Source organism: Colobus angolensis, unplaced genomic scaffold (assembly GCF_000951035.1).
Source record: "Colobus angolensis palliatus isolate OR3802 unplaced genomic scaffold, Cang.pa_1.0 Scaffold41, whole genome shotgun sequence".
NCBI classification, from domain to species: Eukaryota; Metazoa; Chordata; class Mammalia; order Primates; family Cercopithecidae; genus Colobus; species Colobus angolensis.
In genome coordinates, this window is record NW_012117488.1 from 2,341,861 (window position 1) to 2,365,786 (window position 23,926).

At 37.2% G+C, this 23,926-nt stretch overlaps 1 protein-coding gene across 1 annotated transcript in view; it reads left to right on the forward strand.

The window, feature by feature from the left end:
• GBP7 (guanylate binding protein 7) overlaps positions 1 to 23,926 on the forward strand; it is a 45,170-nt gene that overhangs the window by 18,917 nt on the left and 2,327 nt on the right. The window contains exons 4-9 of the mRNA XM_011956054.1: positions 6,674 to 6,783; positions 6,987 to 7,183; positions 8,861 to 9,106; positions 9,868 to 10,148; positions 11,673 to 11,885; positions 17,799 to 17,901. Coding sequence (XP_011811444.1) covers positions 6,674 to 6,783; positions 6,987 to 7,183; positions 8,861 to 9,106; positions 9,868 to 10,148; positions 11,673 to 11,885; positions 17,799 to 17,901 — 1,150 coding nt within the window. The remainder of the gene's footprint in view (positions 1 to 6,673; positions 6,784 to 6,986; positions 7,184 to 8,860; positions 9,107 to 9,867; positions 10,149 to 11,672; positions 11,886 to 17,798; positions 17,902 to 23,926) is intronic.

Sequence of the window (23,926 nt, forward strand, 5' to 3'; positions counted from 1 at the left end):
TGCTGTGCAGAAGCTCTTTAGTTTAATTAGATCCCATTTGTCAATTTTGTCTTTTGTTGTCATTGCTTTTGGTGTTTTAGTCATGAAGTCCTTGCCCATGCCTATGTCCTGAACGATATTGCCTAGGTTTTCTTCTAGGGTTTTTATGGTTTTAGGTCTACCATTTAAGTCTTTAATCCATCTTGAATTAATTTTTGTGTAGGGTGTAAGGAAGGGATCCAGTTTCAGCTTTCTACATATGGCTAGCCAGTTTCCCAGCACCATTTATTAAATAGGGAATCCTTTCCCCATTTCCTGTTTTTGTCAGGTTTGTCAAATATCAGATGGTTGTAGACATCTGGTGTTATTTCTGAGGGCTCTGTTCTGTTCCATTGGTCTATATCTCTGTTTTGGTACCAGTACCATGCTGTTTTGGTTACTGTAGTGTTGCAGTATAGTTTGAAGTCAGGTAGTGTGATGCCTCCAACTTTGTTCTTTTTGCTTAGGATTGTCTTGGCAATGTAGGCTCTTTTTTGGTTCCATATTAACTTTAAAGCAGTTTTTTCCAATTCTGTGAAGAAAGTCATTGGTAGCTTGGTGGGGATGGCATTGAATCTATAAATTATCTTGGGCAGTAGGGTCATTTTCACAATATTGATTCTTCCTATCCATGAGCATGGAATGTTCTTCCATTTGTTTTTGTCCTCTTTTATTTCATTGAGCAGTAGTTTGTAGTTCTCCTTGAAGAGGTCCTTCACATGCCTTGTAAGTTGGATTCCTAGGTATTTTATTCTCTTTGAAGCAATTGTGAATGGGAGTTCACTCATGATTTGGCTCTCTGTTTGTCTGTTATTGGTGTATAGGAATGTTTGTAATTTTTGCAGATTGATTTTGTATCCTGAAACTTTCCTGAAGTCGCTTATCAGCTTAAGGAGATTTTGGGCTGAGAAGATGGGGTTTTCTAAATACACAATCATGTCATCTGCAAACAGGGAAAATTTGACTTCATCTTTTCCTAATTGAATACCCTTTATTTCTTTCTCCTGCCTGATTGCCCTGACAAGAACTTCCAACACTATGTTGAATAGGAGTGGTAAGAGATGACATCCCTGTCTTGTGCTGATTTTCAAAGGGAATGCTTCCAGTTTTTGCCCATTGAGTATGATATTGGCTGTGGTCTTGTCATAAATAGTTCTTATTATGTTGAGATACGTCCCATCAATACATAGTTTACTGAGAGTTTTTAGCATGAAGGCTGTTGAATTTTGTCAAAGGCCTTTTCTGAATCTATTGAAATAATCATGTGGTTTTTGTCTTTGGTTCTGTTTACATGATGGATTACATTTATTGATTTGCCTATGGTGAACCCATCTTGCACCACAGGGATGAAGCCAATTTGATTGTGGTTGATAATGCTTTTTGATGTGCTACTGGAGTCAGTTTGCCAGTGTTTTATTGAGGATTTCTGCATCAATGTACATCGGGGATATGGGTCTAAAATACTCTTTTTTTATTCTGTCTCTGCCAGGCTTTGGTATCAAGATGATGCTGGCCTCATAAAATGAGTTAGGGAGGATTCCCTTTTTTTCTATTGATTGGAATAGTTTCAGAAGGAATGACACCAGCTCCTGTTTCTACCTCTGGTAGAATTCTGCTGTGAATCTATCTGGTCCTAGACTGTTTTCGGTTGGTAGGCTATTAATTATTGCCTCAATTTCAGAGCCTGTTATTGGTCTATTCAGAGATTCAACTTCTTCTTGGTTTAGTCTTGGGAGGGTGCATGTGTCCAGGAATTTATCCATTTCTTCTAGATTTTCTAGTTTATTTGCATAGAGGTTTTTATAGTATTCTCTGATGGTTGTTCATATTTCTGTGGGATTGCTAGTGATATCCCCTTTATCATTTTCTATTGCATCTATTTGATTCTTCTGTCTTTTCTTCTTTATGAGTCTTGCTAGTGGTCTACCAATTTTGCTGATCTTTTCCAGAAACCAACTTCTAGATTCATTGATTTTTTGAAGGGTTTTTTTGTGTCTCTATCTCCTTCAGTTCTGCTCTGATCTTAGTTATTTCTTGCCTTCTGCTAGCTTTTGAATGTGTTTGCTCTTGCTTCATTAGTTCTTTTAATTGTGATATTAGAGTGTCAATTTTAGATCTTTCCTGCTTTCTCTTGTTGGCATTTAGTGCAACAAATTTCCCTCTGCACACTGCTTTCGATATGTCCCAGAGATTGTGCTCCGTTGTGTCTTTTTTCTCATTGGTTTCAAACAGCATCTTTGCTTCTGCCTTCATTTTGTTATGTACCCAGTAGTCATTCAGGAACCACTTGTTCAGTTTCCAGGTAGTTGAGCGGTTTCGAGTGAGTTTCTTAATCCTGAGTTCTAGTATGATTGCACTGTGGTCTGAGAGACAGTTTGTTATAATTTCTGTTCTTTTACATTTGCTGAGTAGAGCTTTACTTCCAATTATGTGGTCAATTTTGGAATAAGTGCAATGTGATGCTGAGAAGAATGTATATTCTGTTGATTTGGGGTAGAGAGTTCTGTAGATGTCTATTAGGTCTGCTTGGTGCAGAGCTGAGTTCAATTCCTGGATATCCTTGTTAACTTTCTGTCTTGTGGATCTGTCTAATGTTGACAGTGGGGTCTTAAAGTCTGCCATTATTATTGTGTAGGAGTCTAAGTCTCTTTGTAGGTCTCTGAGGACTTGCTTTATGAATCTAAGTGCTCCTGTATTGGGTGTATATGCATTTAGGATAGTTAGCTCTTCTTGTTGAATTGATCCCTTTACCATTATGTAATGGCCTTCTTTGTCTCTTTTGATCTTTGTTGGTTTAAAGTCTTTTTATCAGAGACTAGGATTGCAACCCCTGCTGTTTTTGGTTTTCCATTTGCTTGGTAGATCTTCCTCCATCCCTTTATCTTGAGCCTACGTGTGTCTGTGCACATGAGATGGGTCTCTTGAATACAGCACACTGATGGGTCTTGAGCCTATGTGTGTCTGTGCACATGAGATGGGTCTCTTGAATACAACACACTGATGGGTCTTATCTCTTTATCCAATATGCCAGTCTATGTCTTTTAATTGGAGCATTCAGGCCATTTACATTTAAGGTTAATATTGTTATGTGTGAATTTGATCCTGACATTATGATGTTAGCTGGTTATTTTGCTTGTTAGTTGATGCGGTTTCTTGTTAGCATCAATGGTCTTTACAATTTGGCATGTTTTTGCAGTGGCTGGTACCAGTTGTTCCTTTCCATGTTTAGTGCTTCCTTCAGGAGTTCTTGTAAGGCAGGCCTGGTGGTGGCAAAATCTCTCAGTATTTGCTTGTCTGTAAAGGATTTTATTTCTCCTTCACTTATGAAGCTTAGTTTGGCTGGAGATGAAACTCTGGGTTGAAATTCTTTTCTTTTCTTTAAGAATATTGAATATTGGCCCCCACTCTCTTCTGGCTTGTAGAGTTTCTGCTGAGAGATCCACTGATGGGCTTCTCTTTGTGGGTACCCTGACCTTTCTCTCTGGCTGCCCTTAACATTTTCTCCTTCGTTTCAACTTTGCTGAATCTGACGATTATGTGTCTTGGAGTTGCTCTTCTCAAGGAGTATGTTTGTGGCGTTGTCTGTATTTCCTGAATTTGAATGTTGGCCTTCCTTGCTAGGTTGGGGAAGTTCTCCTGAATAATATCCTGAAGAGTGTTTTCCAACTTGGTTCCATTCTCCCCATCACTTTCAAGTACACCAATCAGACATAGATTTGGTCTTTTCATATAGTCCCATATTTCTTGGAGGCTTTGTTCATTTCTTTTTACTTTTTTTTCTCTAAGTTTCTCTTCTTGCTTCATTTCATTCATTTGATCTTCAATCAGTGATACCCTTTCTTCCACTTGATCAAATCAGCTACTGAAGCTTGTGCATGCATCACATAGTTCTTATGCCATGGTTTTCAGCTCCATCAGGTCCTTTAAGGTCATCTCTATACAGTTTATTCTTGTTAGCCAGTTGTCTAATCTTTTTTCAAGGTTTTTAGCTCCTTTGCGATGGGTTTGAACATCCTCCTTTAGCTCAGAGAAGTTTTTTTTATTACCGATCGTCTGAAACCTTCTTCTCTCAACTCATCAAAGTCATTCTCCATCCAACTTTGTTCCATTGCTGACGAGGAGCTGTGTTCCTTTAGAGGAGAAGAGGTGCTCTGATTTTTAGAATTTTCCGTTTTTCTGCTCTGGTTTCTCCCCATCTTTGTGGTTTTATCTACCTTCGGTCTTTGATGATGGTGACGTACAGATGGGGTTTTGGTGTGCATGTCCTTTCTGTTTGTTAGTTTTCCTTCTAACAGTCAGGACCTTCCACTGCAGGTCTGTTGGAGTTTGCTGGAGGTACACTCCAGACCCTGTTTGCCTGGGTATCACCAGGGGAGGCTGTAGAACAGCAAATATTGCAGAATGGCAAATGTTGCTGCCTGATCCTTCCTCTGGAAGCTTTGTCTCAGAGGGGCAGCCAGCTGTATGAGGTGTCAGTCAGCCCCAACTGGGAGGTCTCTCCCAGTTAGGCTACTCGGTGGTCAAGAACCCACTTGAGGAGGCAGTCTGTCCATTCTCAGAGCTCACACTCCATGCTGGGAGAACCAGTACTCTCTTCAAAGCTGTCAGACAGGGACATTTTCTCAATTTTCCTTTTTTAAACTTTTATTAAGTTTTGTGGTATTTCATTAAGTTCAGGGGTACCACTGAACTTAAAATAAAGTATTTTAACTTATTTATTTTATTTTATTTTATTAAGTTTGGGGATAAGCCTGAACTTAAATTAAAAGTTAAAAAGAAGAAAAAAAAAGAAAATAGAGGCCAGATGCTGTGGCTCACGCCTGTAATCCCAGCACTCTGAGAGGCCAAGGTGGGTGGATCACCTGAGGTCAAGAGTCCAAGACCAGCCTGGCTAACATGGTGAAATCCCATCTCTACTGAAAATACAAAAATTAGCTGGGCATGATGGCAGGTGCCTATGATCCCAGCTACTTCGGAGGCTGAGGTGGAAGAATCACTTGAACCTGGGAGATGGAGGTTGCAGTGATTGCACCATTGCCCTGCAGTCTGGGCAACAGAGCAAGACTCTATTTCAAAAAAAAGAAAATAGAATTAGTGTGGTTTGGCTTTCATACTGCAAAAATTATAAATGTGTGTGGGGTCTCATTTAGAAATAGTGAATTTAAAGATACAGTTCTAAAGTTATCAATCATCATTTCAGTGTACAACAAAGATGAAATATTGATTTGAAATAGATTGTAATGTGCATAAACTTTTTTATTTGCAAAAGTATGACTGTTCAAGGAACCAAAACATACAAATATATACATGCTTGATGGAAGCAAAATTACTTGTTGGCCTTGGAATTTGTGGATTTGGTCAGCATTTAATTCTATTTAAGGGACCTTCATGTCTTGCTCTGAATAGTATTTCTAGCCTTGTCTTCTCCACATACCTATTCACTCATTCCATTGAATTAAATAACTGTAATACCATTATATGATCATACCCTAAAATCTTTGACTTGGATTTTGTTGGGTCTTTCACCTTTTTAATTCTTTCATTTCCGCAAGTCCTCATTTTATGTACTCCTTAACGTCCAGCTCTTTTCAACCTACTGCCATCTAATTCTAGTTAGACATAGTAACTTCTTGCTCGAACTCACAGAGCATTTGTTTCTCTTTATTTTCCTTCCTTCCCACCTCCCGTTTTTTAGATTGTTGTTTGTTTTATTTTTTACATTATGACTTTCGTTCCACTCCCGGCAGAAATTATCATCTTGGTTGCACTTTTATGTTGAGAATGCTATCTGCCACTCCTGAAAGTCATCTTCTTGTGATTATGGAACTTTGCATCCACAAAACCAAAGGCAGCATCTGCATTTTGTACGTAGCTGAACAATTTTTGGTGAATTTGATTGATTATCATTTGCATTCCTAATATAGCCATGATTGAGAAAATCTGCCAAAGGATTATTGTTCACTAATTACTACATACTTACTATGCTTTAGGCACTCCATCAAACATTTTGCACATTGACCATGTCAATTGCTACTTTTAATATCTAAAGAAAGTGATGCCCTGAGAAGATCAATATAAATGGCAAAAATACAGTTTGACTTTAACATGACCTTCAAAATTCATATTACATGCCTTACTATTCAGTTATATATACTACAGCTGAAATAGTGAATGGACAACCAAATGAATGAATTAATAAATGAATAAATTAAAAGGAGACTCTTAAGTCCTAACAGTAATGTGCTTTCAAGTGTCACAAATAATATCAGATCAAGTTTGGAAAAATTTAAATTTATTGTATACAAAAAGTGGAGAGCATCATTCAGGAGACTTCAAACCAAGATGTTCTCCTTATAACGGTTACAGCACAATTGATAAAGCATAAAGAAAGAAATATATTTACTTATCGTGTGATTGGCTATTATACATTAACAATATTTTTAGGGAAAATAGAGATGCTTAAGCTGCTTTTTCTATAGCTGATTTATTTAATTTCACCAAATCATGCTGACAAGCATATAAAGCTTACATTTCCTTTAGACACAGCATTTTGGGAAAACTGGAATGACTTAAGTTTTGGTTACATGGATACAAATAGTTGACCTTGAGATGTATCTAAACTGTGGCTTCCTTTTTTCTATTTCTTTAACACTAGAGTGACCCTAAGAATGACTCTTGGATCTTTGCCCTGGCTGTGCTTCTAAGCAGCAGCTTTGTCTACAACAGCATGAACACCATCAACCACCAGGCCCTGGAGCAGCTGCAGTATCCTTCCGGGAAGTGAAGAGCAGGTTTTATGGAATTTAGGAGAATGGAAACTGATACTGTGTCTTCTTTACTGTGACTCAGTTGTCCTGGTTGAGTAAGAAAAGACACAGTGCAAAAGGGAACGTGTATAAAACTTGTTTCTAAGTGAGATGTGGAAACGATGGTGTAGAGTGCTACTCCTTCCTTAGCTGAGATCCCAGCTATGTGACTGAACTAACAGAGCTAATCAGGGCAAAATCCTGCCCCAAACCTGATGAAGTTGAGGACTCCAGCGAGTTTGTGAGTTTCTTTCCAGACTTTATTTGGACTGTTCGGGATTTTACCCTGGAACTGAAGTTAGATGGACACCCCATCACAGAAGATGAGTACTTGGAGAATGCCTTGAAGCTGATTCCAGGTATCAGAGCATGGCCTAGATGGCAGAAGGTTCAGTAGTGGGTGGGCTCAACTAGGACCTGCTCTTCAACACCTGACACAGATTTTTATATTGGACCTGATTGAGGCTCTTGCTCATGGTGGTTGGTGATTGACAAGTGATTATGATTTTTGTGGTTATTTTTACTTGAAATTTCTCAGAGGCCGAGGTTCAAATTCATTGAGGAAATTTAAAACTCAAAGTTCTATCAAATGATTTTAGACCAATAAGTACTATGAAAAATATATCGAGGATTACAATTAATATTATCACATCCTAAGACTCATATATTTGTGTTACTTATTAACTTCAAGTTCTCCTCCTATTCTATTTGGAGAAAATTACCTAATAAGTTTGGAAGCTCGTAAACGCAGAATCACAAGAAGTCAAATGATCAAATTTTGGAAATATATTTCACTTGGTCTATTTTATTGGCCTGGATAGTTATATCCTTTAGAGAAAAAGGAGATTCATACAGTTAATGATTCAGGAAATTAAAAAAAAAATACACTGACATGTGCTTCCAATAGGACTGTCAAATCCTTTATTTTACTGTTTTTATAACATCACCTACTTCATTCTACAGTCTCATATAATATGTTGTCAATCTATTACACGTTTGTTAAACAGATTATATTTAGCAGAGTGGATACCTGCTGGCACCTACAATCAATATCTATATTTGTTCATCCTTTCAACAAATATTTGTTTTGAATAACTGATACATGCCACAGAATCCCTCTGCAAGACAATGTTAGACCTAATATAATCTGACCTGAGTATTTTCTGTCTCTTTCCGACATTTTCCCCAGCCTCATCTTGTCCTTGTTTCTAGCATTACTTTATTTTTAAGCCCTACATTTCATTTCTGACATGGGGACAGTAAGATTGAGAAAGTCCATGATGCTATGTAATATTAGCCAGAAACAGGAAGAAAAATATGACAGGACCTCTTTTCTATGTGGATTCTATTTTAAAACATCAAATACATAGAAACAGAGAGTAGAACAGTGGTTACCAGGGCACGGTGAGGAAGGAAATGAGGACGTGTAGGTGAAGGGTACAAACTTGAAGTTATATAGGGTGGGAAAGTCTAGGGATCTAATATACTGCGGGAGAACTATCCTTAACGATATTGTATTTTACATTTAAAATTTACAGAGATTAGATTTTAGGTACTCTTACCACAAAAAAAAGGGACGAAAAGTATAGAAGGTAATGGATATATAATTTGCTTACTTAGTAGTAATTTCACTATGTACACGCACATCGAAACTTCATGTTATAACACCTTAAATATATACAATTTTTAAAGAAAGTACTTCTTATCATAATTTAGTTAATCATAATTGAGCAAACATTTAAAAAATCATCAGTCTACCAGACATCATACAGCGGCTGAGGAAAGCAACCATAAATTCCTTCACTTGAGGTGGATGCCTTCCCTTCCTTTCCAGAAGTACCTTTCTGACTCTGCTTTGTGCAGAAATTGACTTTTCATACCTTAAGTAGATTAGCATAAGTTTGGTTGCATGAGAGGTTTTTTTGCATAGATTCACAACCACTGTAGTGGTTGATGCAAGGAACTTTGGAAATGAAAATCTTCAGGCTCGCTTAAAAGCTGTTCTTCAGTAGTCACTTTTTTCACTACTTCTGCAGGCAAGAATCCCCAAATTCAAAATTCTAACAAGCCCAGGGAGTGGATCAGGCATTTCTTTCCAAAACGGAAGTGCTTTGTTTTTGACCGGCCAACAAATGACAAAAAACTCTTACTCCATGTTGAAGAAGTACCAGAAGACCAACTGGATAGTAATTTTCAGGTGCAATTAGAAAACTTCCGTTCTTATATCCTCACCCATGCAAAGACCAAGACCCTGAGGGAGGGAATCCTTGTCACTGGAAACCGTGAGTCTATTTCCCTATATGGGTGTTTATTGAGGCCCACTGTATCTCAAAAACTAGTAAACTAAGCTTATAAGCATGAACAACTGGTAAGGAGATAACATCTGTGTTATGAGGTGTGGGATAAGTGAAGGATATTTTTCTCAGTGAGGGTATAAAAGATGTATTGTGAATTTACACAAAACAGAAAGTAAGTAGCATGTCATGAGTTTCTGCAAGCCTAACGAGATTTTGAGATACAAAATTCAGCATAATCTTATAAACAAAGCTGGCTTCATGAACATGTTACCTGTGCAGTCTTTTAGTGCTCTGTACAGAAAAGAGCTTCTCACAGGGTTTAATGTTCTGGCACTCTCTTAAGTGTTTTTATGAAGGCACCTGCATTTACATTCAGAATCATGATCCACAAATGATATAATTTACTTTGCTGAATAAATGTTTTTAAATTTTTACTTAAGCAAAAAAGTATTCTCTTTCAAGAAACCTTTGCTCCATATTGTTTGTGATTAGTAATTAACTTTGTAATGTGATGAGCTGGAGAACAAAATAGGAAGAATAAATAGGAACAACAGTGATGTTATTGTAAGAAAGTGGCTTCGTAAAAAGTAGTAGTAGTAGTAATAGTAGAATTAAAAGAAGGAGAAGGAGGGAAAATTCATGTTAAATGGAATTTTTTTGTGATTTTTAGAATGCTGATACATACCACTTGTAAAACAATGAGTGAAAACTTTCTATCTATTCCCTAAATTTCCTAAATCATTCAGGGCTGGGGATGCTGGTGGAGACCTACCTGGATGCCATCAACAGTGGAGCAGTTCCTTGTCTGGAGAATGCAGTGGCAGCTCTGGCCCAGCGTGAGAACTCAGCAGCCGTGCAGAGGGCAGCTGACCACTACAGCCAGCGGATGGCCCAGCAAATGAGATTCCCCACAGACACGCTCCAGGACCTGTTGGACATGCACACAGCCTGTGAGAGGGAAGCCATTGCAGTCTTCATGGAGCACTCCTTCAAGGATAAAAACCAGGAATTTCAGAAGAAGCTCGTGGTAATCTTCGTATTTTTTTTCTTGATTCCTGCCTTTCTGGAATGATACTTATGGCCCACCTTTTTAAATGCCATGGTTCATCTCTTTCTCATGGTAAAGGGAGCTTGGATTATTTTATGTGACTGAATTTAATAGGCTACAGTTTTTGATTTTTCTAAAATATGGGAAATTTATTAATTTTCTATCATATATAAGAAATTATGATTGTAGCCCATTTAACAACACATTTATACAACATACTAACTACAGTTAATAACAATGTATTACATTCTTGAAAATTACTAAGAGAATAGTATTTAGAATGACAAATATTTGAGCTAATATATATGTTACTTAGTTTTAGTAATTTAATAATCTATACAAGTTAAACAGAATTCTTAACTTATACAGATTATGTTACATTTCATGTTACATTTCAAAGTAACATGATGCAAGCATTATACATATACAATTTTTTATTTTATTTTATAAAAAGATAAAATAAAGAAGCACTTCCCTGACTCTGAGTGGGAAAAAATGCCTAAGCTCACAGCTCTGTAAGTCAGAAGTTCTTTTTAGGGTATCTGTGTGCTCCTCTCAGTGTATCACAAGCTGAAAACAAGGTGTTGATTGAGCTTACTTCTTACTTGTATGCTCAGGTGAACCTCTCTCCTTCTTCAAGTCAGCAAGGATGCATCAAATGTTTCTCTTGTTTCTAATCTCTCTGGCTTCCTCTTCTGCCTCAAGGTAAACAAAAAAGCTCTGCTTTCAAAGAGGTCATGTGATACGGTAATTCCTACTTTCTTGAGTATATTCAGTACTACTTGAATACTCTCCATTTTAAAAGTCAACAGATATCATATAATGTTACCTAAACACTGGAGTACACACCATCATATTAATAAGCCCAGGGACTATGGAGAGTGTGGAAACTTCGGAGGGGAAATCCTGGGGGATATCTTAAATCTGCCGTTGGCACTCTTATTGAATAGCCTTCTTTCAGTCTGTCTATTACCAGTCCACAAGTGACAGAAATCTCTTAGTACATATTGAGAAAGCCCAGATGCAATCATAACTTACAAGTGTAAGCAAAAAATAATAATGTTCCCATATCTTCACATGTTAAGATCCCTTTTGGAAGAATTTCAAAAGAGTTCCAAGCTTTGTTCAGAGTACAATCAAGCCATTACTGGGATGTGATTATGCCAGAAGGGTTGATTTTCTGTGTACACATTTTATCCATAGCAATCCATGCTCTCTAAGGACACTACTACTACCACAACTGAATTGTCCCTTGCTTATTTTTTATAGTTAGATCACTGTTAATCATACTTTTGCTGAAGGAAAGATAGAGTTCATGAACTTTCCACAGGCCATGCAGAGAACTGATCCAAACTGGAATTAAAACAAGTCTTCTGACTCTTGGTCTACACCATATCTCAGTCCGCTCTGAGGCCATCAGACTACTTCTTCCAAGAGGATCACAGTTGGACCTTCCCTTCTAACAGCTTCTTTCTACTGTTTTTCCCTACACTTTTCTGGCAGGACACCATGGAGAAAAAGAAGGAAGACTTTGTGCTGCAGAATGAAGAGGCATCTGACAAATATTGCCAGGCTGAACTTAAGCGGCTTTCAGAGCTCTTGATGGAAAGTATTTCAAGAGGAACTTTCTTTGTTCCTGGAGGGCACAGTATCTACTTAGAAGCAAAAAGGAAGATTGAACAGGACTATACACTAGTGCCCAGAAAAGGAATTAAGGTGAGGAATAAGGGGAGAATGGATGACAGAGGATAGTCAGAGGGTCCTTGTTGCCCCTTCTGAAAATCTAAGAACACAGCACCATTTATGGACTAAAAGTGAAGCATGGCAATACCTTGATGTTTTAAATCTTAAAATCCACAATTATTTAGCTACTCTTACTAAAACAGAACTAGTTTTTTCCCAAAGAGGATTTAGAATCAGAAGTCCAGGTGAAACAAACCATTTCTTTTATTTATCAAATAATGTGATAGTTTTTGTGCTAAATACAGAAAATACACTATGAAAGGAAAAGCTTTGTTTTCAGAAGTTTATGATCTTATACAGGATGGACAAATTAATACTCAATTGGATATGGAGTGTTTATGCTTATCATACTGGTATACATTGATAGTGATGACGATGATGGTGATGATCAACAGAAAGGTTCATAGACATTGAGCATTCATTTTGTGGATCAGATATTGTTTTAGGTGATTTTGTTGGATTATCAATTTCATTCTCAGAATAATGTAAATTAGTTACTACTATCTTCCATATAGGCAATTGAGAAATGTTAACGCATGGAGAGGCTAATAAAGTTCCTAAGATGACACAGTCAGCAAGTGGTGGAGCTGATGGGCTGATCTATGTACTTAAAAGCCATTGGAAACGCATGATTTTTCTTTCTGAGGAAACTGTCCTGTGTTCTATGATGACTATACTAATTCACGTTCCTCCCAACGGTGTCTAAGTGTTCCCTTTTCTCTACATCCTTGCCAACGCTTGTTATCTTTTGACTTTTTGGTAATCATCATTCTGTGTGACGTGATATCTCATTATGGTTTTCATTTGCATTTCTCTGAAGTTTAGTGATGCAGAACATGCTTTCACATACTTGATGGTCATTTAAATGTCTTCTTTTGAGGGATGTCTGTTCAGATCTTTTGCTCGTTTTTTTAAAATCAGTTTTGTTGTATTTCATTTTGTTGTGTTGCTACTGAGTTATATGAGCTCCGTATATATTTTGGATATTAAGCACTTATCAGATATATGGTTTGCAAATATGTTCTATTCTGTATGTTGTCTTTTCTTTTTTCCTTTCTTTTTTTTATTGAGTGGTAATTTAGTTTGATGTAGTCCCGCTAGTTTCTTTTAGCACTTGTTGCCTGTGCTATTGGTGTGAAATTTAAAAATATCATTGCCAAGACCAGTGTCTAGGAGTATTTCCTGGGTTTTCTCTTAAGAGTTTTACAGTCTCTGGTCTTATGTTTAAATCTTTAACCAATTTTTAGTTGACATTTGTGTGTAGTACAAGGGTCCAGTTTTCCTACCACCATTCCACCGTTTATTAAAGATATTACCTTTTTCTCTTGGTGTACTCTTGGCACATGTTTTTTTAAAGTCTTTGCCTGTAAACATGTGGGATTTTTTCCTGGCTGTCTATTCTGTTCCACGGAGTTAGATGTCTGTTTTTATGCCAGCATTATGCTACTTGATACCTTTGTAGTAGATTTTGGAGTCAGAGAGTATGATGCCTTTGGCTCTGTTTTTCTTGTTTTGGCTATTTGGGGTCTTTTATGGTTCCATATGAATTTTATAATTGGTTTTCTTACTGCTGTGAAAAAACAGCATTGGAATTTTGATAGATATTGTGTAAATCTGTAGATTTTTTAGATAGTATGAACATTTTAACAATATTAATTTTTCCAATCAATGTACATGGAATATCTCTCCATTTACTTTATGTCTTCTTCAGTTAATTTCATCAGCATTTTATGATTTTCAGTGTACAGATCTTTCACCTCTTTGGTTACATTTATTCCTAAGCATTTTATTATTTTGATGCTATTATAAATGTGATTGTTTTCTTATTTTTTCATATAGTTTGTTCTTAGTGCATAGAAATGCAGCTGAATTTGTATGTTAATTTTGTATCCTCCAACTTTACTGAATTTATTAGTTTAACAGCTATTGGTGGACTTCTGGTTGTATTTCCAAAGGAACTAAAGTCACTATCTCAAAGAGATATTTTCACTCCCATGTTCACTGCAGCATAATTCACGGTAGCCAAGACATGAAAACAACCTGTGTCCATCCACAAATGAGCAAGTGAAGAAAATGTGATACATGTGCATAACTATATGTAAATATAGATGTATAAAATAAAGTATTATTCAGCCTTAAAAAGAAAGAAATCTTACCACTGGCGACAACATGAATGAACCTGGAGGACATTATGCTTAGTGAAATCAGCCATTCTTAGAAAGACAAATACTGCATAACACACTTTCATGTGAAATTATTTAAAAAGAGTGAAAGTTGGCTGGGCACAGTGGCTCAGGCCTCTAATCCCAGCACTTTGGGAGGCTGAGGCAGGTGGATCACAAGGTCAGGAGATTAAGTCCATCCAGGCCAACATGGTGAAACCCTGTCTCTACTAAAAATAAAAAAAATTAGCCTGGCGTGGTGGTGCATGCCTGTAGTCCCAGCTACTCGGGAGGCTGAGGCAGGAGAATCACTTGAATCTGGGAGGCGGAGGTTGAAGTGAACTGAGATCGCTCCACTGCACTCCAGCTTGGTGACAGAGTGAGACTCCGTCTAAAAAAAAAAAAGAAAAAGTGAAAGTCACAGTAGAATGGGTGGTTACCAGGGGGAGAGGGGTGGGAGGAAAGAGGAGATAGTGGGCAGTAGGTACAAACATTCAGTTATAAGATGAATAAGTTCTGGATGCCTAGTGTAGAGCCTGGTGACTATAGTTAACGTACTGAATACTTGAAATTTTCTAAGAGAGTAGGTCCCTTGTGTTCCCACCACACACATACAAAAATAGATAACTACATGAGGTGCAAATATATTAGCTTGTTAATAGTAACCATTTCATAATGTATACATATATCAAAATATTGTGCTGTTCCCCTTAAACATAATTTTTATTTATCAATCAACTTCAAAAAACTTGTAAAACAAAATTAGAAATTAGCCTATATTATTAAAAAAGGAAAAAATAGCAGATACTGGTGAGGTTGTAGAGAAAAGGGAATGCTTATACACTGCTGGTGGGATTGTAAATTGTAAATTCCCCTGTGGGAAGCAGTTTGGAGATTTCTTAAAGAACTACAAAATAGAATTATTATTATTATTCAACCCAGCAATCCCATGACTGGGTATACGCCCAAAGGAAAATAAAACATTCTACCAAAAAGACACCTGCACTCATATTTTATCACAGCACTATTCACAATAGCAAAGACACAGAATCAACCCATGTGCCCACCAACGGTGGACTGGATTTTAACAATGCGGTGCATATGCACCTTGAGACACTATGTAGCCACAAAAAGAATGAAATCATGTCCTTTGCAGAAAAATGGTTGCATCTGGAGGCCATTATATTAAGTGAATTAATGCAGAAACAGAAAACCAAATACTGCATGTTCTCACTTGTAAGTGGGAGCTAAACAATGAATACACATGTACATAGAGATGGGAACAATATACACTGGGGAATACAAGAGTGAGGAGGCAGGGAGGGGAGTAGTATTGAAAAACTATCTTTGGGGTACTATGTTTACTATCTGGATGACTGTTTTGACTGAAGCCCAAACCTCAGTATCATGCAATATAGTCATGTAACAAACCTGCATGTGAACCCCATTGATTGAGTTGGGTTATTTGTCCCCACTCAAATCTCATATTGAATTGTAATCCCCAATGCTGGAAGTGAGGCCTCGTGGGAGGTGTTTGGATCATGGGAGCAGATCCTACATGGCTTGCTGCTGTCTGCGTGATAGTGAGTTCTCTGGAGGTCTGGTCATTTAAAAATGTGTGGCACCTCCGCCAACCACTCTCTCTCGCTCTCTCTTGCTCCTGCTTTTGTCATGTGACATGCAAGCTCCTGCTTCACCTTCCACCAGGAGTAAAAGCTTCCTGAAGCCTTACCAGAAGCCATGTTTCCTGTAAAGCCTGCAGAACTATGAGCCCATTAAACCTCTTTGCTTTATAAATTGCCCCTGAACTTAAAATAAAAGTTAAATAAAAAAAAAATTAAATGTAGATCCTAACTCTAAACCTAAATCATTATTGCTCACTCACCCTACAACAGTAGTGTCCAAAAAACTATTTTAAATACAGATCAGATGAAAATAAATCGCTACTTGTAATCCTCCTTGGAAAGATATGTATATCAAATCTGAGTATGATTTTTTACTCCATAAGTCCCTACCAGTTAAAGAGAAAAAAGGGCTAAATTCTGAGCTGCAATGTCTTTTGCATTCTCAGAACCAAGCCTAGTACAGGTCAGGTAATTTCACTTATCTGAGTTTCAATTTCCTCACAAAATGAAAAGAAGGTGACTGTTTAATATTTAAAAAGTCAAAATTCCAAGTGTTGACAAGAATATGAAGCAACTGGAATTCTCACACATTGCTAATAAGGTATAAATCAGAACATCAATTTGGAAAACTGTTCGGTTTCAATTGCTAAAGTTGAAAAACAAATACCGAATGACCCAGCAAATCCATTCCTAGATATATACATTCACTTAAAAGATTGGGACAGAAATGGTCACAACAGCACCATTCACAATAGCACCAAACTGAAATTTTACCCTAATGTCCATCAACAATAGAACAAGTAAACTAGTGTATTCACATAATGGCATACTATATCACAATGAAAATGAATAAGCTACAATCACACAATAAGAAAAAAATAAATTTCCCAGTCTCAGGTATTTGTAGTAATGCAAGAATGGCCTAACACACCCATGAATCTGGTTTTTTTTTTTTTTTTGAAAGAAGGAAACAAGGAAAATAACCATCAAAAAATGCCTACGTCCTTCCTTCTGTGATGTGCCCCACCCACCCAAATTTCACTCACTAATCACATGTTGGCTGAGGTATTTATGCCTTTTTTTCCTTCCCATGTGTGACTGTTAAATCTATGCAGTGTTGTATTTTGCGTGATTGTTAATTTCCCATTTTGGACAGCCATGTTACTGCCTTAAAGTTTCAAATTCTTAAAGTTTCTCAGGCCAGGTACAGTGTCTCACACCTGTAATCCCAACGCTTTGGGAGGCCAAGGCAGGAGGATTGTTTAAGTCCAGGAGATTGAAACTATCCTGAGAAACATCACAAGACTTCCATCTCTACAAAAATAAAAAATAAAATTAGTACACATCTGCAGTCCCAGCTACACAGGAGGCTGAGGCAGCAGCATTCAGCCCAGGAGTTCAAGGTTGAAGTCATAGTACTACTGAACTTACGCTTGGGTGACAGAGTGAGACTGTCTCAAAAAAGAAAAAAAAGTTTCTCAACTGTTTAATTTTCCATTATATTCACTGCTACTCCTGTAAATAGACCAAATAGTTACCTGTTCGGTCTTTTTAAGGTTTTAACTTTTTAAGTTAAATTTGAATACATTGTTTACTTTTGGTGAACTATTATCAACATTCTTAACAGTGATCAAAAGTTAATTAATTAAATTAATTAATTAATAATTAGACTAGAAAAGCTTCCAGCGAGATAAGAGCTATTAGGTAAAGTATCAATAGATGTTATCCTAATTTGAAAAGGGTAGGCAGGTTTTCAGGCAGAAGAAAAAAGAAAGCAAATAATGCAAACTATGGAGGATGTGGGTTTGTAGAACTGCATAGAAATCTGGTTGTCTGCACCCTGAGGTGGGTGGTGAGCAGCATCCCTGGGAAAAGAGGCTGGACAGGCAAGAGGAAGGCTGCTGCACAGGGTTTTCATGTCTCAACAAAGAGCTTGGACGTTTTGTTGTGGCTGTGGAAAGAAAGAAACCACTGTGGAATCTTAAGAATAATGTGAAGTTTACAAGGTTAGATTTGTGGCTTTGTTGAACAATAATTTCCTTATCACAAGGCAAGATTTCTGCTGCCTGACAGGTCTTTGCTCCTTCTTGATTCTTCAGGCAAACGAGGTCCTCCAGAGCTTCCTGCAGTCACAGGTGATTATAGAGGAATCCATCCTGCAGTCAGACAAAGCCCTCACTGCTGGAGAGAAGGCCATAGCAGGTACAGGGACAGGGCTCAGTTTTCAGGCAAATGGGTAGGTTCTTGCAATACCCTCTTGATGTTCAGAGAAAAGGATTTTCCTTCTACCAGGAGCTTTCTTCTCATAGCGAACACATGCTCTGCTAAAACTGAAAATAACAAGGGGAGTTGGGATTGAACCTTCAGCCACTCAGTTTCTTCCCACAACATTCTTAAATATGCTCTTGCTGACATGGCTAGTGGGAGAATTCAGAGATTCTCAATTCCCCACCTTGGTGCTTTTTACAAAGTCAGTTTGGCCTCTGAACTCAGACAAGGAGAATAGAACTCAGACAAGACTGTTACTTCCTTTTTTTTTTTTTCTTTCCAACTTCTATTTTAGGTCCAGAGGGTAAACAAGTAGGTTTGTTACATGAGTAAATTGTGTGTCATGGGGATTTGTTGTACAGATTATTTCACCACCCAGGTAATGAGCACAGTACCCAATAGGTAGTTTTTCAATCTTCACCCTTTTCCCATCCTCCACCCTCAAGTAGGTCCTGGTGTCTATTGGACTCTTTGTGTCCATGTGTACTCAATATTTAGTTCCCACTCATAAGTAAGAACATGTGGTATTTGGTTTTCTAGTCCTGCATTAATTCTCTTAGGGTATTGACCTCCAGCTGCATTCACAGTGCTGCAAAGAACATGATTTCATTCATTTTATGGCTGTGTAGTATTCTAAGGCATATATGTACAACATTTTCATTATCCAGTCCACTACTGATGAATATTTAGGTTGATTCTACATCTTTGCTATTGCAAATAGTGTAGTGATGAACATGCGCATGCATGTGTCTTTATGGTAGAATGATTTATTTTCCTTTGGGTATATACCTAGTAATGGGATTGCTGGGTCAAATGATAGTTCTGTTTTAAGTTCTTTGAGAACTCTCCAAACTGCTTTCCATAGCAGCTGAACTAATTTACAATCCCACCAGCAGTGTATAAGAATTCCCTTTTCTTGGCAACCATGCCAGCATCTGTTATTTTTTGACTTTTTAATAACAGCCCTTCTGACTGGTATGAGATTATATCTCATGTGATTTCTATTTGCCTTTTTCTAATGATTTATGATGTTGAGCATTTTTTCATATGCTTGCTGGCCATGTGTATGTCTTCTTTGGATAAATGTCTGTTAATGTCCATTGCCTGTTTTCTAATGGGGTTGTTTGCTTTTTCTCAATTTCTTTAACTTCCTTATAGATTCTGGATATTAGATTTTTGTCGGATGCACAGTTAGCAGATATTTTCTCCCATTCTGTAGGTTGTCTGTTTACTCTGTTGATAGTTTCCTTTGTTGCGCATGAGCTCTTTAGTTGAATTAGATCCCACTTGTTAATTTTTTGTTTGGTTGCTGTGGCTTTTGAAGTTTTCATCATGAAATCTTTGCCAGTGCCTATGTACAGAATGGTATTTCCTAGGTTTTCTTTTAGGGGCTTTATAGTTTTAAATTTCGCATTTACCTCTTTAACTCACGTTCAGTTGATTTTTGTATATAGTGAGAAGACGGGGTCCAGTTTCAATCTTCTGCATATGGCTAGCCAGTTAACCCAGCACCATTTATTGAGTAGGGCATTCTTTCTCCATTGCTTTTTTTCTTAGCTTTACCAAAGATCACATAGTTGTAGGTGTGTGGTATTATTTCTGCTTTCTTTAACCTTTTCCATTTGTTTATGTGTCTTTTGTTTTGTTTTGTTTTTTTGACCAGCACCATGCTATTTTGGTTATTGTAGTCTTGTAATATAGTTTAAAGTCAGGTCGTGTGATGTCTCTGGCTTTGTTCTTTTTGCTTATGAGTGCCTTGGTTACTTGGGTTTTTTGTTGTTGTTGTTGTTCCATGTGGATGTTGGAATAGTTTTTACTAATTCTATTTTTTAAAAAGTCATGGATAGTTTGATAGGAATAGCATTGAATATGTAAATCACTTTGGGCAGTATGACTATTTTAACAACATTGATTCTTCCTATCCATATGCATGGAATGTTTTTCCATTTGTTTGTGCAGTCTCAGATTTCTTTAAGCAGTGTTTTATAATTCTCTTTGTAGAGATGTTTCACCTGCCTGATTAAACCTAGGTATTTTATTCTTAGTTATTCACAATGGCTATTGTGAATAGGATTGTGTTCTTGGTTTGACTTTCAACTTGGACATTATTGGTGTGGAGAAATGCTACTGATTTTTGTACATTGATTCTTTTATCCTGAAACATTGCTGAAGTTTATCAGATGGAGGAGCCTTTGGGCAGAAAGTATGGAGTTTTCTAAGTATAGAATTATATTGTCTACGAAGAGAGATAGTTTGACTTCCTGTCTTCCTATTGGATAACTTTTTTTTTCCCCTTTGCCTGATTTCTCTGACTAGGACTTCCGTACCATGTTGAATAGGAGTTGTGAGAGTGGGCATCCTTGTCCTTTTTGGTTCTCTAGTGAAATATTTCCAATTTTTTCACATTCAGTATGATGTTGGCTGTGGGTTTTTCATAGATGGCTCTTATTATTTTGAGGTATGTTCTTTTGAGGCCCAGTTTGTTGAGATATTTTAACATGAAATATTGAATTTTATCAAAAGCCTTTTCTGTGCCCACTGAGATGATCATGTGTCTTTTGTTCTGAGTCCTGTTTATGTGAGGAATCAATTTATTGATTAGTGTATGCTGAATCAACCTTGCATTCCAGGAATAAAGCCTAATTGACAGTGGTGGATTTGCTTTTTAATGTGCTGCTGGATTTGGTTTGCTAGTATTTTGTTGAAGATTTTTTCATCCATGTTCATCAGGAATATTGTCCTGCATTTTTCTTTTTTTGTTGTGTCTCTGCCAGGTTTTTAAAATCAGAATGATGCTGGCCTCATAGAATGTATTAGGAAAGATTCCCTCCTCCCCATTTTTTGGAATAGTTTAGTAGAATTGGGACCAGCTCTTCTTTCTATGTCTGGTGGAATTGACTATGAATCTGTCTGGTCTAGGACTTTTTCTGCTTGGTAGGCTTTTTAATACTAACTCAATTTTGGAACTTGTTATTAGACTATTCCAGGTTTCAATTTCTTCCTGGTTCACTTTTGGGAGGTTGTATGTTTCCAGGAATTTGTCCATTTCTTCTAGGTTTCTTGGTTAGTGTTGGTTAGTGTGCATAGTGGTGTTCATAATCGTCTCTGAGGATTTTTTGTATTTCTATGGAGTTGGTAGCAATGTCCCTTTTGTCATTTTTTATTGTGTTTATTTGGATCTTCGCTTGTTTTGTTCTTTATCAGTCTAACTAGAAGTATATCCATCTTATTTATTCTTCCAGAGAACCATTGTTTTCATTGATCTTTTGTATGGTTTTTCTTGTCTCCATTTTGTTCACTTCAAGTCTGATTTTGGTTATTTCTTGTCTTCTGCTAGCTTTGTGCTTGGTTCACTTTTGTTTTTCTAGTTCCTCGAGCTGTAATGTTAGATTGTTAATTTGAGATATTTCTAACTTTCTGCTGTAGTTGTTTAGTGCTATTAACATTCCTCTTAACACTGCTGTAGTGGTGTCTCAAAGATTCTGGTAGTTGTATCTTTGTTTTCATTAATTTCAAAACATTTATTTTTAAATTCACTGTTTACCCCAAAATCATTCAGAAGTATATTATCTAATTTTCATGTAATTATATGGCTTTGAGAGATATTCTTTGTATTGATTTCTATTTTTACTGCATTGTGGTCTGAGAGCGTTGGTATGATTCGGGTATTTTTTTAAATTTGTTAAGAATTGCTTTATGGCAGAGCAAGGGGCCAATTTTAGAGTATGTGCCATGTGCAGATGAGACGAATGTATATTCTGTTATTGTTGGGAGGAGTGTTTTGTAGATGTCTCTTAGGTCCATTTGGTCAAGTGTCAAGTTAGGTCCTGGATATCTTTGTTAGTTTTTTGCCTAAATGATCTGTCTAATATTGTCAGTGAAGTGTTGAAGACTCCAACTATTATTGTGTGGTTATCTAAGTCTCTTCATAGGTCTCTTTGAACTTGTTTTATGAATCTAGGATTCTCTAATATTGGGTGCATACATATTTAGTATAATTAAGTCTTCTTGTTGAATTGAAACTTTTACAATTATGTAATGCCCATCTTTATCCTTTTTGGTCATTATTGGTTTGGAGTCTGTTTTGTCTGAAATAAGAATAGCAACCTCTGCTCTTTTCGTTTTCCATTTGCTTGATAGATTTTTCTTCATCCCTTTTCTTTGAGCCAATTGTTGTAATTGCATGTGAGATTGGTCTCTTGAACATAGAAGACAGTTGGGTCTTATTTCTTTATGCAACTTGCCACTCTGTGCCTTTTAACTGGGGTGGTTAGCCCTTTTACATTAAAAGTTAATATTGATATGTGTGGATTTGATCCACACTTGATTTTGTTGTTGTTCTGTAGTGTCAATGATCCATGTACTGAAGTGTGCTTTTGTCGTGGCCGATAATGGTCTTTCATTTTCATGTTTAATGCTCTTTTCAGCAGCTTGTGTAAGGCAGGTCTGGTGGTAACAAATTCCCTTAGCATTTGCTTGTCTAAAAAGGATTTTTTTTTTCTTATGAACCTTAGTTTGGCAGGATATGAAATTCTTCCTTGGAATTTTTTTCTGTAAAAATGCTGAACATAGGTCCCCAGTCTCTTCTGGCTTGTAGGGTATCTTCTGAAAGTTTCACTGTTAGCTTGATGGGATTCCCTTTGTAGAAGACCTGCCCCTTTTCTCAAGCTGCCTTTAATTTTTTCTTTTCTTTTTTTGTGCTGACCTTGGAAAATCTGATGACCATCTCACATGTGTTGGGGATGGTCATCTTGTATAGGATTTCACAGGGCTTCTCTGATTTCCTGAACTAGAATGTCAACCTTTCTAGTGAGATTGGGGAAATTTTCATAGGCATTATCCTCAAATATGTTTTCCAAATTGCTTGCTATCTTTCCCTCTCTTTCATGGGTGCCAATGAGTCATAGGTTTGGTCTCTTTACATAATATCAATATCATATTTCTCTGAGATTTTGTTCATTCTTTTTTATTCTTTATTTTTGTTTGATTAAGTTGATTTGAAAAATGCATTTTCGAGCTCTGAGTTTTTTTTTTATCTTGGTCTATTCTACATTTAATACTCTGATTGTATTATGAAATTCTTGTAGCATGTTTTTCAGCTCTATCAAATCAGTTTGGCTCTTTTTTAAAATGGCTATTTCAACTTTTAGCTCTTGAGTCATTTTACTGAATTCCTTCAATTCCTTGGACTGTATCTCAACTGTCTCCTGAATATCGATAATCTTCATTGCTACCCAGATTCCGAATTCCATGTCTACTATTTCAGCCATTTCAGTTTGATTAAGTACTATTGCTGAGGAGCTAGTGGACTCATTTGGAGGTAAAAGGCCAGAGTTCTTTCACTGTTTCTTTCTCATCTGTGTGGGCTGATATTCCTTTAGTCTTTGAAGTGTCTGTTTCTATTTTGGGTTTTTGGCTTTTATATTATTTTATTCTCTTGAAGATTCAACTGGTATAAGTTGGGTTCATTTGATCAGGTTGTTTTTTTTCTGGATGATTTCAAGGGGCCAAGGCTCAGATCAGCACTCCTGGGCTGGGGGCTTGAACCTTAGTAGGCTGGGACCAGGCCCATGGCTTTGTTCTCTGGCCCCTCTACGTTAAGCACCTGCTGTGCTGCAGGGGGCAACTTGTTCCTGGTTAACTGGCAACAACACGCCAATGAGGGGTGCTGGCAAAAGTACTTTCTCAGAGCAGTGGCAGCGGGGTCCAAGGTCATGGGTGAGCAGCAGCAGCAGCAGGGCAGTCGTGCTGCAGGTTCTGTGCACATGCATTGGTGGTGGCACATTGACAGGGTCTGCACAGGTGTGTGTACCAGCAAAGTGGTGGTGAGAGGCTGCAAGCGAGTGTGTGCCAGCGAAACACTGGGGAAAGGGTGCATTGAGTGCACACTGGTGTGAGCCCGTCTGCTGAAGCTCTATGATGGTTAGGTAGGGTATATCAGCAAAGAAGATATGGTGAT